Source organism: Megascapheus bottae, chromosome 10 (assembly GCF_031878675.1).
Source record: "Megascapheus bottae isolate mThoBot1 chromosome 10, mThoBot2.hap1, whole genome shotgun sequence".
NCBI classification, from domain to species: Eukaryota; Metazoa; Chordata; class Mammalia; order Rodentia; family Geomyidae; genus Megascapheus; species Megascapheus bottae.
The window spans coordinates 57,668,787-57,681,596 of NC_143518.1; the positions used below are offsets into that span (position 1 = coordinate 57,668,787).

Sequence of the window (12,810 nt, forward strand, 5' to 3'; positions counted from 1 at the left end):
AGTGGCAGGTGTGAGGCAGGACGCCAGGCTTCCGTGGTTGTCTTCATCCACGCACACACCCGCGGAGGCAGCTTTCGCCCATCCCTTCTCTGGGTGAAGCACTCCTGGTTCTGGCCATTCTCCTGGGAAGCTTATTTCCAGCTCTTTCCTGGTTGTGGCCAACAAAGCGGATGCCGTAAAGGTCGCACCGGGTCGTAAAGGCACAGGTCGCGCCAGGTCACGCCGCGGGGGTCCCTCGAGGACGGCGCCGGGGGGCATCTCCGGCCCGAGCCAGAGGCGTCTGCCGAGGCGCGCGGGCTAATTCGAACGCCTCGTGAGGGAAGGCGGGCCCCAGATCGCTGGCCAATAGGAACAGGAGGGTTTTCTGAAGACCAATCAAAATCCTTGCCGGCCGGGGGCGGGGCTACGTCAACGGTCTGAGCTCGCCCGGCAGCCGGTCTCCAGCCAGGGTCGCGCGCTGCTGGCGTGCGGTGAGCTCGCGCAGGTAAGAGAAAGAATTGCTTTCTTCCACACTTGTGACCGGTGCTCTCCCGGGTCTCTCTGACGGTCTGGAGAGAAGTCTCGCTTCTGTCTAGCACGGGCATGCTCCTCTTCTGTGTTAAGGGACTTGGAAGGTGAGAGAGGGGAACTTGGGGCCGTGCAGCTGCAGAGCGCGCCTGGTGTGCGCAGCACGCGCCTGCGCGCGCGCCCCCGCCCGCCGCGCGCCCCCGCCCGCCGCGCGCCCCCGCGGGCTGGTCCTCCTCACCCTCCGGGATGAATGCAGAGAGTTCCCAGAGCCTGGCGAGCCGCCCCCACCCCCTTCCCCCGGAAGCCGCTCTAGGAGGAGGCGTCACCAGACATGACTGTACCCCAGGATGTGCGTCGATGCGGGAGCACAGGGAGGGGAACCCCTGGAAGGTGTGAAAGGCTGGGATGGCTGCTGGCGGAGCGGGTCGTTGAATGACGACCTGGAGCTTGTGGTCCCCTTGCCTCTGCCTCCCCCTCCCCCTTTTCTGAGTGCTGGTACGTGGGGTTTGCACGCGGGCTGGCGCTGTACCACCTGAGCCCCAGCCCCAGGTGACTACTTTGGTGGTTAGCTGGAGATAAGAGCCTCACGGCCTTTCCTGCCGAGGCTTGACTTCCAACCTCGATCCTCAGATTTCAGCCTCCTAAGTATTAGCTAGGATAACAGACCACAGGTCTCGGTCGCCCAGCCTCGTACTGGGAGTTTGGTTGCTTCTTTGAAAGAAATTGTCGTGCCGTTTTCCTCTATCACGTCTTTCCACTGTGTTCCTATGTTGTACATTGTGGCTAGTTTTATTGTAATTGATGCCAGGATTGTGGTTGATTATCCATACTGAGAAAGTTGAAAGATGTCAGAGGCCAAGTTAACTGTCTAGTGATGTGACTTGCTCCAAGAAGGGATGATTTTTAAGGGTGTAGTTGTTTAAGGCTAGTTGTGGAGCAAAATAGTAGAGCAGGTGTTTAGTATGCCATACTCCTTGGGCTCAGTACCTATTACACACAAAAATAAAGGTGGGATGAAGGCAATTTAGAAACCATATAGTGTATAGAGTGGCCAAGCACCGATGGCTCACACCTACAATCCTCACTACTCAAGAGGTTTGTGGTTCCAGGCAAGCCCAAGCATTTCAAAGGAAAGAAGTTGGGCTCTTCAATAATGGTACTGGTACAATTGATTGTTCATTTCAGAAAAAAAATTTTTTTAATTGAGGGCTATGTACTGTGACACATCTGTAACCTTAGCTAGTTGTCAGTAGAGACTGACTGTCAAGAATGGACAAAAAATTAGCAAGGCCCCAATCTCTACAAATAAGCCAAGAGGCTGTTTGTGAGCATGGTCTACTACTGGTAAGAGTGCTTGCCTAGCACAAATGAAACCCTGAGTTTGAATCCTTGGTATCACATACACAGAAAAAAAACAGATGTGGTGCAGAGGGATAGCCTTGAGAAAGCCCAAGAACGGTACTCGGGCCCTACATTCAAGCCCCAGGACTGACCCCCACACACACCACAAAAAAAGCATATTAATGACAGCATGAGTAGATGGCAAGATAAAGTGCAAACAAAATGATAGTGTAATGCAGTAAGCCTATTTATTCGTGGATTTATTACCTGTGGTGTTAACCAAGTATAACCAAAAATAATTACTTTTTTAATCAAAAGAAATATCAAAGACAATAGCTGTAAATTTTGTTTGTGCCTAAAACAGCTCAGTGGATGTGAAGCCTTCAGTCAGACCATCATTGCTATTACATCAGTTATGTTGAACTCTGCTCAGTATTTCTCAGCCTTGAATTTTGTGAAAATATGTTCTCCCAAAACAACCTAGAAGTTATGGTAATCTTACCAACCCAAATAAAGGGCATTTGAGTGATGAAGTGAACATTTAGATTTGTAGAAAGACAGAATATAGTAAAAGTTAGATGGTGTCATGGGAACAGTGAATCAGGCATCCACATTATTCAAGGTAACAAGTATGAAATAGGATCTAGTTGTTGGTGAGCAGTATAAATGTGTACAGTATTTTGTAACGATTCTTAGACGTAGACTACTTACAGTGTAAGTAAATGTGATTAACTTTACAGTACCAAATTATGTATGTATCCAGAGCATTCACCTTTTTTCTCAAGAGTAATTTTCTTAGAACCATATGCCTGTGGATACCAAGGGTCTGCTATACATATAGTATCTTTTGTGTGTGGGGAGGAGTCATGGGGCTTGAACTCAGCCTGGGTACTGTCCCTGAGCTCTTCAGCTCAAGGCTACCACCCTACCCTTGAGCCAAGCTCCATGTCCCCATTTTCTTGGGGTTAATTGGAGATAAAGAGTCTCAAGTCATTTTGTGCCCAGGCTGGCTTTGAACCTTGATCCTCAAATCTCAGCCTCTTGAATAGCTAGGACTACAAGCGTGAGCCACTGCATTGTTTACAATAATATCTTGACTAAATAAATGGTTACTAGAGGGAGAACTAGCATTGAAAGGGGTGTTGAGTGGATGTATGTTTGGGTTTTATCTTACATAAGGGACAGCATATTTGAGGATTAATGACTAAGAAGAAAACAGTGGAAATAAGTATTAGAGAAAAATGAGCTGATTTTTTTTTCCTTTGGGGTCTTTTACCTCTCACATTTTACTATTTGGGGCAGGTCCCCAAACTTGCTTTTCTATGGAAATGGAAACTAGTGAACTTTTCTTTTTCCTTGCTTGCCTTGAACTGTGGCCCTCCAGATCTCAACCTCCTATAGCTAGAATTATAGGTGTGAGTCATCAGCATCCAACCCCTAGACTTTATATTTTATTGGTGGGAATGGTTTTTGGTTTTGTTGTTTACATTTCCTAAGTATTTTTTTTTCAATTTATCTTCTTCAGTAGATAGAACATTCACAAGGAAATAGACAAAGCTCAAACTCCTTTATCAGTGTATAGATAATCTGTTCACTAAATTGAAGTACTACTGCTGACCATTTCTTGATTATTTCTTTCCCAGTCCATCTCAAGCATCTACTTGTGTAAAGTGGTAAATTGTGTGGCTCATTTTACTTGGGAATCATGCAGAGAGCCTCCCGGCTGAAAAGAGAACTTCAGATGCTAGCCACAGATCCTCCCCCAGGCATCACATGCTGGCAGGAAAAGGACCAAATGGATGATCTTCGAGCTCGTAGGTATCATACCATGTCTACATTTGTCTATTCTTCAGATACACTGTCATAAGTTCAGACTGTCTTACCATCTCTATCCTAACTTATTTACATAACACTTGCTTGATATTTTCAAGCTTCTTTAACATTGGGAATGTGGAGGGGGGCGAGGTAGTGGGGGCTCTGTTTGAGTATCATTTCATAGCCCAAGATAGCATGTAGACAGCTCTACCATGTCTGGTGGCTTTGTATCTTTCACTGACCTAAAATCAAGATTTGAGTATCAGCTCTGAAGCCGTATTTTGATCACTGGTGATCTCTATAGATCTATGAGGCCAGGAAACAAATGATTAGAACATAGCAGTCTGGTATCAGTAGCTCACACCTCTTAATCCTAGCTACTCAGGAGGCTAAGATGTGAGGATATTGGTTCAAAGCCAGCTCAGGTAGGAAATTTATGTGATTTTTATCTCTAATTAAGTACCAAAGGCCAGAAATGGGTCTGTGGCTTAAGTGGTAGTGGTGCCAGCCTTGAGTGAAAAAGCTAAGGGACAGTGCCCAGGCCTTGAGTTCAGCCACAGAACTGGCCAGAAAGAACCCAAAACCTGGAGGCCATAAAAAACAAATCTGTACTATGTACTATGTACTTGGCCAACATTTTGCAGCTTCTGTTTGAAATGTTCTGTATGTCGCCTGTTTGACATAGTTGAGGGAGGGGAGGCTGGAGAAAGGCCATATCAGCATTATGGTACATTACATAAAGATTGGTTAAAGTACTGAGAGAGAAGTATTGTCCTAGCCCTTGTTTCTCTATTAAGCCTAGTCTATTTTGTATGGTAGTTCAAATCATCTGATTTCCTTTTAACTTCTTTCTTTTCTCTCTCTTAAGAAATATTAGGTGGAACCAATACACCTTATGAGAAAGGTATTTTCAACCTGGAGGTTACTATTCCTGAGAGGTTAGTATGAATTAGATTCTCAAACTACAAAGTAAAAGTTGTTGGAAGATGGAAAGATGTAGTAGAGAGCAGTAAATGGAGGGTCAGTCTTAGTGTAACAAGTTATTTTCTTTCTCTGGAGTTGTTTTCTGTTTTCTCTAGAATAATGGGTTAGATATAAACTGAGCCGTACACCACATTTAAACTGTGGTTTCAAATGATCATATTTTTAATAACATTAACTTCACTCTTAACTCTGTGTGTGCGTATATGCTGCTAGTAGGGCTTGAACTCCGAGCCTGGATGCTGTCACTGAGCTTTTTTGATCAAGGGAAGTACTCTTGTCACTTGAGCCACAGCTTCACTTCTGTTTTTTAGCAAGGATAAGAGTCTCATGGACTTTTCTGCCTGGGCTGGCTTTGAATGGTGATCCTCAGATCTCATCCTCCTAAGTAGCTAGGATTACAAACAGGTGTGAGCCACAGGGCCTCGCCATTTTATTCATTGTTAAGTGGACTTTTTACCTTATTGTGCACCTATCACTATTTATGTAAACCCCTTTTTCATTCTCCCAAAATAACTTCATAGCCGTTAAACTTCAACTCCCATTTTTACCCTACCCCAGTCTCTGGAAATCTTCTTCTCAATTTCAGAGCCCCCTTAATTCTGATTAAGGCTCTAATCAGATAAGCTGTAGTTTTAGTTTTGTGTGGAATGAGAAAGGCACGGTGAACATCTAACTGCTTGAAATGCAGGCATCTATTTACCTGATCAGATCCTGGCCAGACTTGTTAAAATTCCTGGAGAATAGCTTAGTAATCATGTCATACATCACTTTGAAAACAAGCTGTAAATTTCCCAAAGTTTGTGGGTCACTAGAAAGATATAGTAACCAAATACAATACACAAATCTCAATTGAAAATTCCAACTAAAAAGCATTGAGGAGGGCAATATTAAGGAAATTTGAATAATATTGGGGAACACTAATTTTTTTCATAGATATAATGGTAGTATAATTATATAGGATAATTAGGAGATACTTTTAGTATTCAAAGTATTTAGATAATAAAGTAGCTTGAACCAAGGTGGTGAATATATTAATATTTACAGCGATACTTTTCAACTTATAATACAGGTTTAGAAGAGAAAGGGTTACTTCCCAAATATTTTTTTCCTGTTTTTTTTTTTTTGTTGTTGTTGTTTTGTTTTTTGCGAGGAGTGGGGGAATGATGGTGATGGTGGTGATAGTGGTCATGGGGCTTGAACTCGGCCTGGGCACTGTCCCTGAGCTCTTCAGCTCAAGGCTACCACCCTACCCCTAGGACTGGGCATTGTCTCTAAGCTCTTCAGCATAAGGCTACCGTCCTACCCCTGGGACTTCAGCTCAAGGCTACTGCCCTGCCCCTTGAGCCATAGCCCCACTTCTGGTTTTCTAGTGGTTAACTGGAGATAAGAATCTCATGGACTTTAGTGCCCGTGCTGGCTATGAACTTCGATCCTCAGATTTCAGCCTCCTGAGTAGCTAGGATTACAGGCATGAGCCACCATGCCCGGCCTGATTTTTTTTAATTCCAACATCTCTGTATAGCTTAGTAACCGGGAAACTATTGAAACTGTAGTAAGAGATCATATTAGTAATTTCTTATGTTCCTATACTTTTAAAGGTACCCATTTGAACCTCCACAAATTCGATTTCTGACTCCTATTTATCATCCAAACATTGACTCTGCTGGAAGGATTTGTCTAGATGTTCTCAAATTGCCACCAAAAGTGAGTAGTGAGTAAAGGGTTGACTTAGGCGTTCCTTTAAACTTGAATTGCAGAGTCACTTTTTACTTGTGTGTAGGGTGCCTGGAGACCATCGCTCAATATTGCTGCTGTGTTGACCTCTATCCAGCTGCTCATGTCAGAACCTAACCCTGATGACCCACTCATGGCTGACATTGTAAGTATTCCCTTTACCTCTGCAGCATATACTTTGTCTCTACCTCTAACTCTGCAGCAGGTGGGAGGTATTGCAAATTACTGTTTCTCTGTTAACTATTTTTTTTGTGGGGGGTGGGCTGGGGATAGGGACTGATGCTTACCTTTTTTTTTTTTTTGGTGGGTCATGGAGCTTGAACTCGGCCTGGGCGTTTGAGCCACCACTTCACTTCTGGCTTTTTAGTGGTTAAGTAGAGATAAGGGTCTTACACTCTTCTGCTTCAGCTGGTTTTGAACTGCAACCTTCGGAGCCTCCTCAGTAACTAGGATTACAGGTATAAGCTACTGACTCTTAACTTCTCTGTTAACTCTTTCCTTGGATTTCATCTCAGTCCTCAGAATTTAAATATAACAAGCCAGTTTTCCTCAAGAATGCCAAGCAGTGGACAGAGAAACATGCAAGGCAGAAACAGAGGGTATGACATTTGCTATTATTATCAGTTCATTAAGCATGTATGTATAAATATTGTTTTCTACATATTGCTACATATATGTGTACTCTAAAATAGTTGATCTTTTTCTATTTTAAACATTTGGTAATTAACAAAATAGCCTAGGAGTTCAACTAAAAGTTGTTACAGTTGAGCAGTTGTTTTTTTCCTAACATTTGTCATCTGTTGTTAACACTAGAGGGCAGGCAATAGCTGGTTAATACTGTTCTGTATTGAGTATAAGAGGAAGAGAGATGACTCAGATTCTTCTTTCTTTCTTTCCTTCTTTCTTTCTTTTTCTTTTTGTTGGTCTTGGAGCCTGGGTGCTGTTCCTTATCTTCTTTTGCTCAAGGCTATCTCTCTACCACTTGAGTCACAGCACCACTTCCAGTTTTCTGATGGTTAATTGGAGATAAGAGTCTCGCAGACTTTTCATGCCCAGGCTGGCTTTGAACTGCTGACTTTGATTTCAGCCTCTTGAGTATCTAGGATTACAGGTGTGAGCCACTAGCTCCTGGCTTTTGATTTTCTTTTTCTTTTTTTGTTGTCGTCGTCATTGTTGTTGTCGTCGTCGTCGTCGGGCTTGAACTCTGGGCCTGGGCGCTGTCCCTGAGCTCTTCAGCTCAAGGCTGGTGCTCTAGCAAATTGAGCCATAGCACCACTTCCTCAGATTTTTTTTTTTTTAACACTGAGAAGAGGCAGTATTTACAGAGCAGAGAATAGTTGCAAAAGTAGAGATGAGGGGAAATTTTTGTTTCTTATTCAGTAAAGTTGATAAAGTTTTCCCATTCAGCACAATGTAAATTACAAAAGCATGATGATGAGTGCATAATGGTTGCTGAATTAAAATATTTCAATTCAGATTGAATTAAGTAGCACTTATGTGTTACTTATTAAGAAATTAATCAGAATTAAGGAAGATACTTTTGGAGGAAATGTTATACAAACTACAATGTGTTTAAAGTATATAGAAATATTAGTTGTTTTTTCCATTGACATTTATTTTCACCCTATCTCTTCTTTTTAGGGCCATGAAGAAGAGGTGCTTGATGATTTACGAAAGACTAATGGCTCTGAAGTATATAACTCACTACAAAAAAGGAAGGCCGGGCAACTAGGAGGCATAGAAAAGAAATTTCATTCTGATGTTCAGGAAGTTTTTCTTGATCCATCTTAGTTAATACATTCTTTTGACAAGGTCTCATTCGCTTATTTCTCTTGACTGTTTTTCTTTGTATTTGGTAACATTATAATTTTTGCATTTTATAAAAATTACTATATGTATTCTGATCTACAATGATTCTCTTGAGTCTGTTTTATTTATCTTGTGAAGACTTTTTAACCTGAAAAATAAATAATCACTCAATGTTGGGTATGTTTTTATCCTGAGTGTGTAATTGGGAATAAACTGGCCAGAGTGCTGTATTTCCGAATGTTAAAATAGTTGATCAGGCCAGGAGTTTGGCCTAGTGGTAGAGTGCTTGCCTAGCATACACGAAGACCTGGGTTTGATTCCTCGGTACCACATACATAGAAAAAAGCCGGAACTGGGCCGGGAGTTTGGCCTAGTGGTTAAAGTGCTTGCCTAGCATGCATGAAGACCCGGGTTCGATTCCTCGGTACCATATATAGAAAAAAGCCGGAAGTGGTGCTGAGGCTCAAGTGGTAGAGCTCTAGCCTTGAGAAAGTCCAAGGACAGTGCTCAGGCCCTGAGGTCAAGCCCAGGACTGGCAAAAAAAAAAAAAAAAGCCGGAAGTGGTGCTGAGGCTCAAGTGGTAGAGCTCTAGCCTTGAGAAAGCCCAAGGACAGTGCTCAGGCCCTGAGCTCAAGCCCAGGACTGGTAAAAAAAAAAAAAAAAGCCGGAAGTGGTGCTGAGGCTCAAGTGGTAGAGCTTTAGCCTTGAGAAAGCCCAAGGACAGTGCTCAGGCCCTGAGCTCAAGCCCAGGACTGGTAAAAAAAAAAAAAAAAAAAAAAAAAATGTTGATCAGAGTGTAGTGGCAGATGCTTGTAATCTTAGCACTTGGAAGCTGAGACAGGACAGTTGTCCAGGCTATAGTGAATTTGAAGCCAGCCTTGACTACGTAATAGATTGTCTCAAAAACAAAGTGGTGTTGCATAACTATAACCCTAGTCTCTTTACAGGCAGAGATGGAATTGCAATCTGAGGCTAGCCCCTGGCAAAAGCATGTAACCCTATCTGGTAAAAGGTGTAGGAGTGTTGTTAAAGTGGAGACCCTAAATTCAAACTTAAGTACCACCAAGAAGATAGAAAAAATTACAGTATTTGAAATTGTTATTTTGCCAAACTAGCAACATCAGTAGACTGGACACTGGATATTTGACATGGACATAAAGTGGCTGTTAGAAATAACTTAGTTACTCCTAGACTTTAAGGAATTCTCATTTTTCAGAAGTCTTTTAACATGAGAATAAGGACACATCCTTTCTGTTCACATTTAGTGTTTCAGAACTTTTTTTTTTTTTTTGCCAGTGCTGGGCTTGAGCTCAGGGCTTGAGCCCTGTCCTTGGACTTTCTCAAGGCTAGAGCTCTACCATTTGAGCCTCAGCACCACTTCTGGCTTTTTTCTATGTATGTGGTACCAATGAATCGAACCCGGGTCTTCGAAGATGCTAGGCAAGCACTTTAACCACTAGGCCAAACTCCTGGCCCTGTGTTTCAGAACTTTTTGTGATGTATATAACTGGCCAGAATTACTATAGTGAAGCTTTGATTTGTTCAACAAATATTTAATTCATGTGTACTGTGTGCCAAATACTGTGCTAATCTTTGAGGATATAATGAGGAAATTGGTCATGCTGTTTACAGATTATATAGATTTAAATACAAATTGTTACAATCCCTTTTACTCCTAATCCATTGTATTACTCTAAATATTTAGATGACATATGTGAATTCCCTACTCATGATTTGATCGAACAATTGTGTAAATCAAGGGTTTTTTTGTTTGTTTTTGTAGTACTGGGGGTTGAACCCAGTGTTCCACACATTAGATGATTACTACCATTAAGTTACAACCCCAACCCCAACAGATTTTGAGTGCAAAATAAGCTCAAGTAGGAAGAGATTTTCTGTGTCAGAGAAATAGGCACTGTAATGTCAGGACTATACCCGGGCTGAGCACCACACATAAGCCCCAGCTGAATAGACATTTCCCATTCTTCATTGATTGTCCCTTCAAGACTAAGACTGGAATTCAGGGCCTTGTCCAAGAGCTTATACAAGGCAACAAATGAGAACTCAGTGACAGGTCACCTACACGCATGGTAGGTTGGAGTTTGTAAATACCAGAAATATATCAATTAGAATGCTTTCAGTTTTCAATGAAACTCAGACTGGGGCTAATAAAGGCACTGCTTGTCTTACTAAATGAACAGAATGGAGCATGGGTGGCTCATGCTTATAACCCTAGCTACTCAGTAGGCTGATCTCTGAGGATTCAAGTTTGGAGCCAGGCAGGCAAATCTAAGATTCTTATCTCCAATTAGCCATCACAAAGTCTGAAAAAGAGGTATTACTTTGTAGAGCCAGACTTAAGCACAAAAGCTAAGTGAGAGCAGGAGCCCCCTCAACTGGCACTGGAAAAAAAAAAAATAAAAGATCCAACACATAGATGGGAGGATTCAGAGGCAGAAAGATAGTACAAACATGGACTGGTGGACTGAGAATAATACAAAGAGCTTGGTGCCATGCCTGTAATCCTAGCTACTCAGGAGGCTAAGATAGGAGGCTCGCAGTTTGAAGCCATCCTGGGCACTAAAGAACAAAGAAGATGAGACTCTTATCTCCAATTAACTACTAGAAAATGGGAAGTGGGGCTGTGGCAGTAGCCTTGAGCTGAAGAACTCAGGGACAACGCCCAGGCCTAGAGTTCAAGCCTCATGAGCCACAAAAAAAAATATACAGAGAGAGAGAGAGCGCGCTTGGTTTCTGTCTGTCATCCATACTATCAGCTTTCTCTTAGGCTGTTTGTCCCAGAAGTTTCTTCCCCTCCTAAGTGACTTCCAGCAGCAGTCATATGTGCTTTAGTATCTTCTAGAAGATTTGTTTTTCATGGAACAGAAATTGGAGATGAGATCACCATAAAAAAGCAATCATTTTGGCCAGTGAACTTTCTTGTACTGATTGTTTCAGGCTAAACCCAGACATGAAATGAGAGTTGGATTTAGGGAATGGTTATAGGAGAAAACCACCTTGAATAGAACAAAATACCCCAAACATTACCACCTAGCCTATCACCTTCTACCAGCTACTTTCTCACTTGCACTGGAGCCATATCTAGTTTTTTTGTTACCATCCTTGACCCTCCTCAATGCAGGCTTTTTCAGCAGAAAGAATAATCTTTTGACAATGTAAGTCAGGTTTGCTTTTCCTACTTAAAACCTTTCAGGTGATTTCCTTTTATAGTCAGAACAAAAATCAAGTCTACTTTTGTGACTCAAGACCATATGTGATCTGGCTATAGCAACATTTCCTCTGCCTCCTATGTCCTCCATGATGACTGCAAGTCTTAGAAAGTCTTCATCCCATCTAAAATAGACTTGAAGCTTCAGGCATGCTATGACTCATAACCCCTGAGTGGTCTTCCCCATAGCTCTTAGACCAGAAAATGTGTTTCTGTGTCCATTGCATGGCTCCAGGTTCTGTAGTCCTTATAAGGACTCTTCTTTTATTGCCTAACATGGGGCTTGAACTCTAGGCCTGGGTGCCGTCCCTGAGCTCCTTAGCTCAAAGCTAGTGCTCTACCACTTTGAGCTACAGCACCACATCTGGTTTTATGATGGTTAACTGGAGATGAGTAACACGGACTTTCCTGCCCAAGATGGCTTTGAACCGTGATCCTCAGATCTCAGTCTCCTGAGTAGCTAGATTACAGGTATAAGCCATGGCACCCAGGTCCTGTAGTCCTTGTAAGGACTATTTTCTACAATTGTGATTATACAAATACCAGTGCTGAGTTATTAGAAGTCATCCATCCATCTCCCTGCCCTCACAGGTCCAGACAATCTAGGTCAGGGAACAGAAGGGGCATGCCCAAGTCCCTCTTCCCAGTCTGGGGAAGGGTGGGAAATGACAATACAGACATAAGATGATCTGGCTCCAGCTTGGTGGTGCTGTTCACTGACAGTGTTGCCAGAATGCTTCTTTCCACCTTTCTTTTTGGTCTTCACCTCTGTAAATGGGGTGTGATGATGGTACTTAACTCTACAATTGTTATGAGGATTGAATTAGGTGATACACGTGAAGTGCCCAGTACAGTATGTCACAAGGCCTACGCATTGAATACTTAGCAGGAAACTGGGGGTTGGAAAAAGCTATCTGACCAGAGATGCGCCCTAAGGAATTGCTCTGTGCCCCATCTACTTGTCTGCCTGTTCTGTTGCTAGGACAAGCAAGCTAAGCTGTTTCTTAATTCCAAACCCCAAATTAAAGAGAAGAGATGACATCCATGACTGATCATATAAACATTGCAGATTCCAAGTTCCCCTCTCCTTCTGCCCCCAGTCCCCCTTTTCACCTCTCCCCACAAGCTATCTAAATAAGAACAGATTTTACCACCCACCTTGTGGGCAGACTCTAAGCCCAGACTGGGCCTAGCTATTTATCCTTCAGCTGCTGCGGGAATTCAGCACATACAAATAAAAGCTCCTTTTCCAGCCAATTGTGTATTTTTCCATCAGTGTGTGGCCCCCCTGCCCAGGTTGTCTTGTTTAGGTTGGGGCAGCCTGAGGGAGGGTAGGATGAGGAGGGGGTATGGGCCTGTGGTTTCCAGAACCTGCTCCCCAGGATGGCTGG

At 42.8% G+C, this 12,810-nt stretch overlaps 1 protein-coding gene across 5 annotated transcripts; it reads left to right on the plus strand.

The window, feature by feature from the left end:
* The first annotated feature begins 433 nt into the window (after positions 1–433).
* On the plus strand, positions 434–8,233 carry Ube2t (ubiquitin conjugating enzyme E2 T). Of its 5 annotated transcripts, none has more exons than XM_090339946.1 (7): positions 434–484; positions 3,492–3,662; positions 4,532–4,601; positions 6,246–6,351; positions 6,428–6,526; positions 6,897–6,980; positions 8,023–8,233. In XM_090339946.1, the coding sequence occupies exons 2-7, from the start codon at positions 3,554–3,556 to the stop codon at positions 8,170–8,172; spliced, it is 618 nt and encodes a 205-aa protein (XP_090196072.1). In that variant the 5' UTR covers positions 434–484; positions 3,492–3,553; the 3' UTR covers positions 8,173–8,233. The 5 variants fall into 5 exon arrangements, with proteins under 5 accessions (XP_090196072.1, XP_090196075.1, XP_090196073.1 ...); XM_090339947.1 differs by lacking the exon at positions 434–484 and adding an exon at positions 786–897; XM_090339948.1 differs by lacking the exon at positions 434–484 and adding an exon at positions 920–1,002.
* The last annotated feature ends 4,577 nt before the right edge of the window (positions 8,234–12,810 follow it).

Bases quoted from the DNA above. Each gene is read 5' to 3' on its own strand.
- Ube2t (XM_090339946.1), top strand. From the start codon at position 3,554: ATGCAGAGAGCCTCCCGGCTGAAAAGAGAACTTCAGATGCTAGCCACA. The intron at 3,663-4,531 runs GTAGGTATCATA...CTCTCTCTTAAG, and splicing joins AATGGATGATCTTCGAGCTC to AAATATTAGGTGGAACCAAT. The intron at 6,527-6,896 runs GTAAGTATTCCC...ATTTCATCTCAG, and splicing joins ACCCACTCATGGCTGACATT to TCCTCAGAATTTAAATATAA.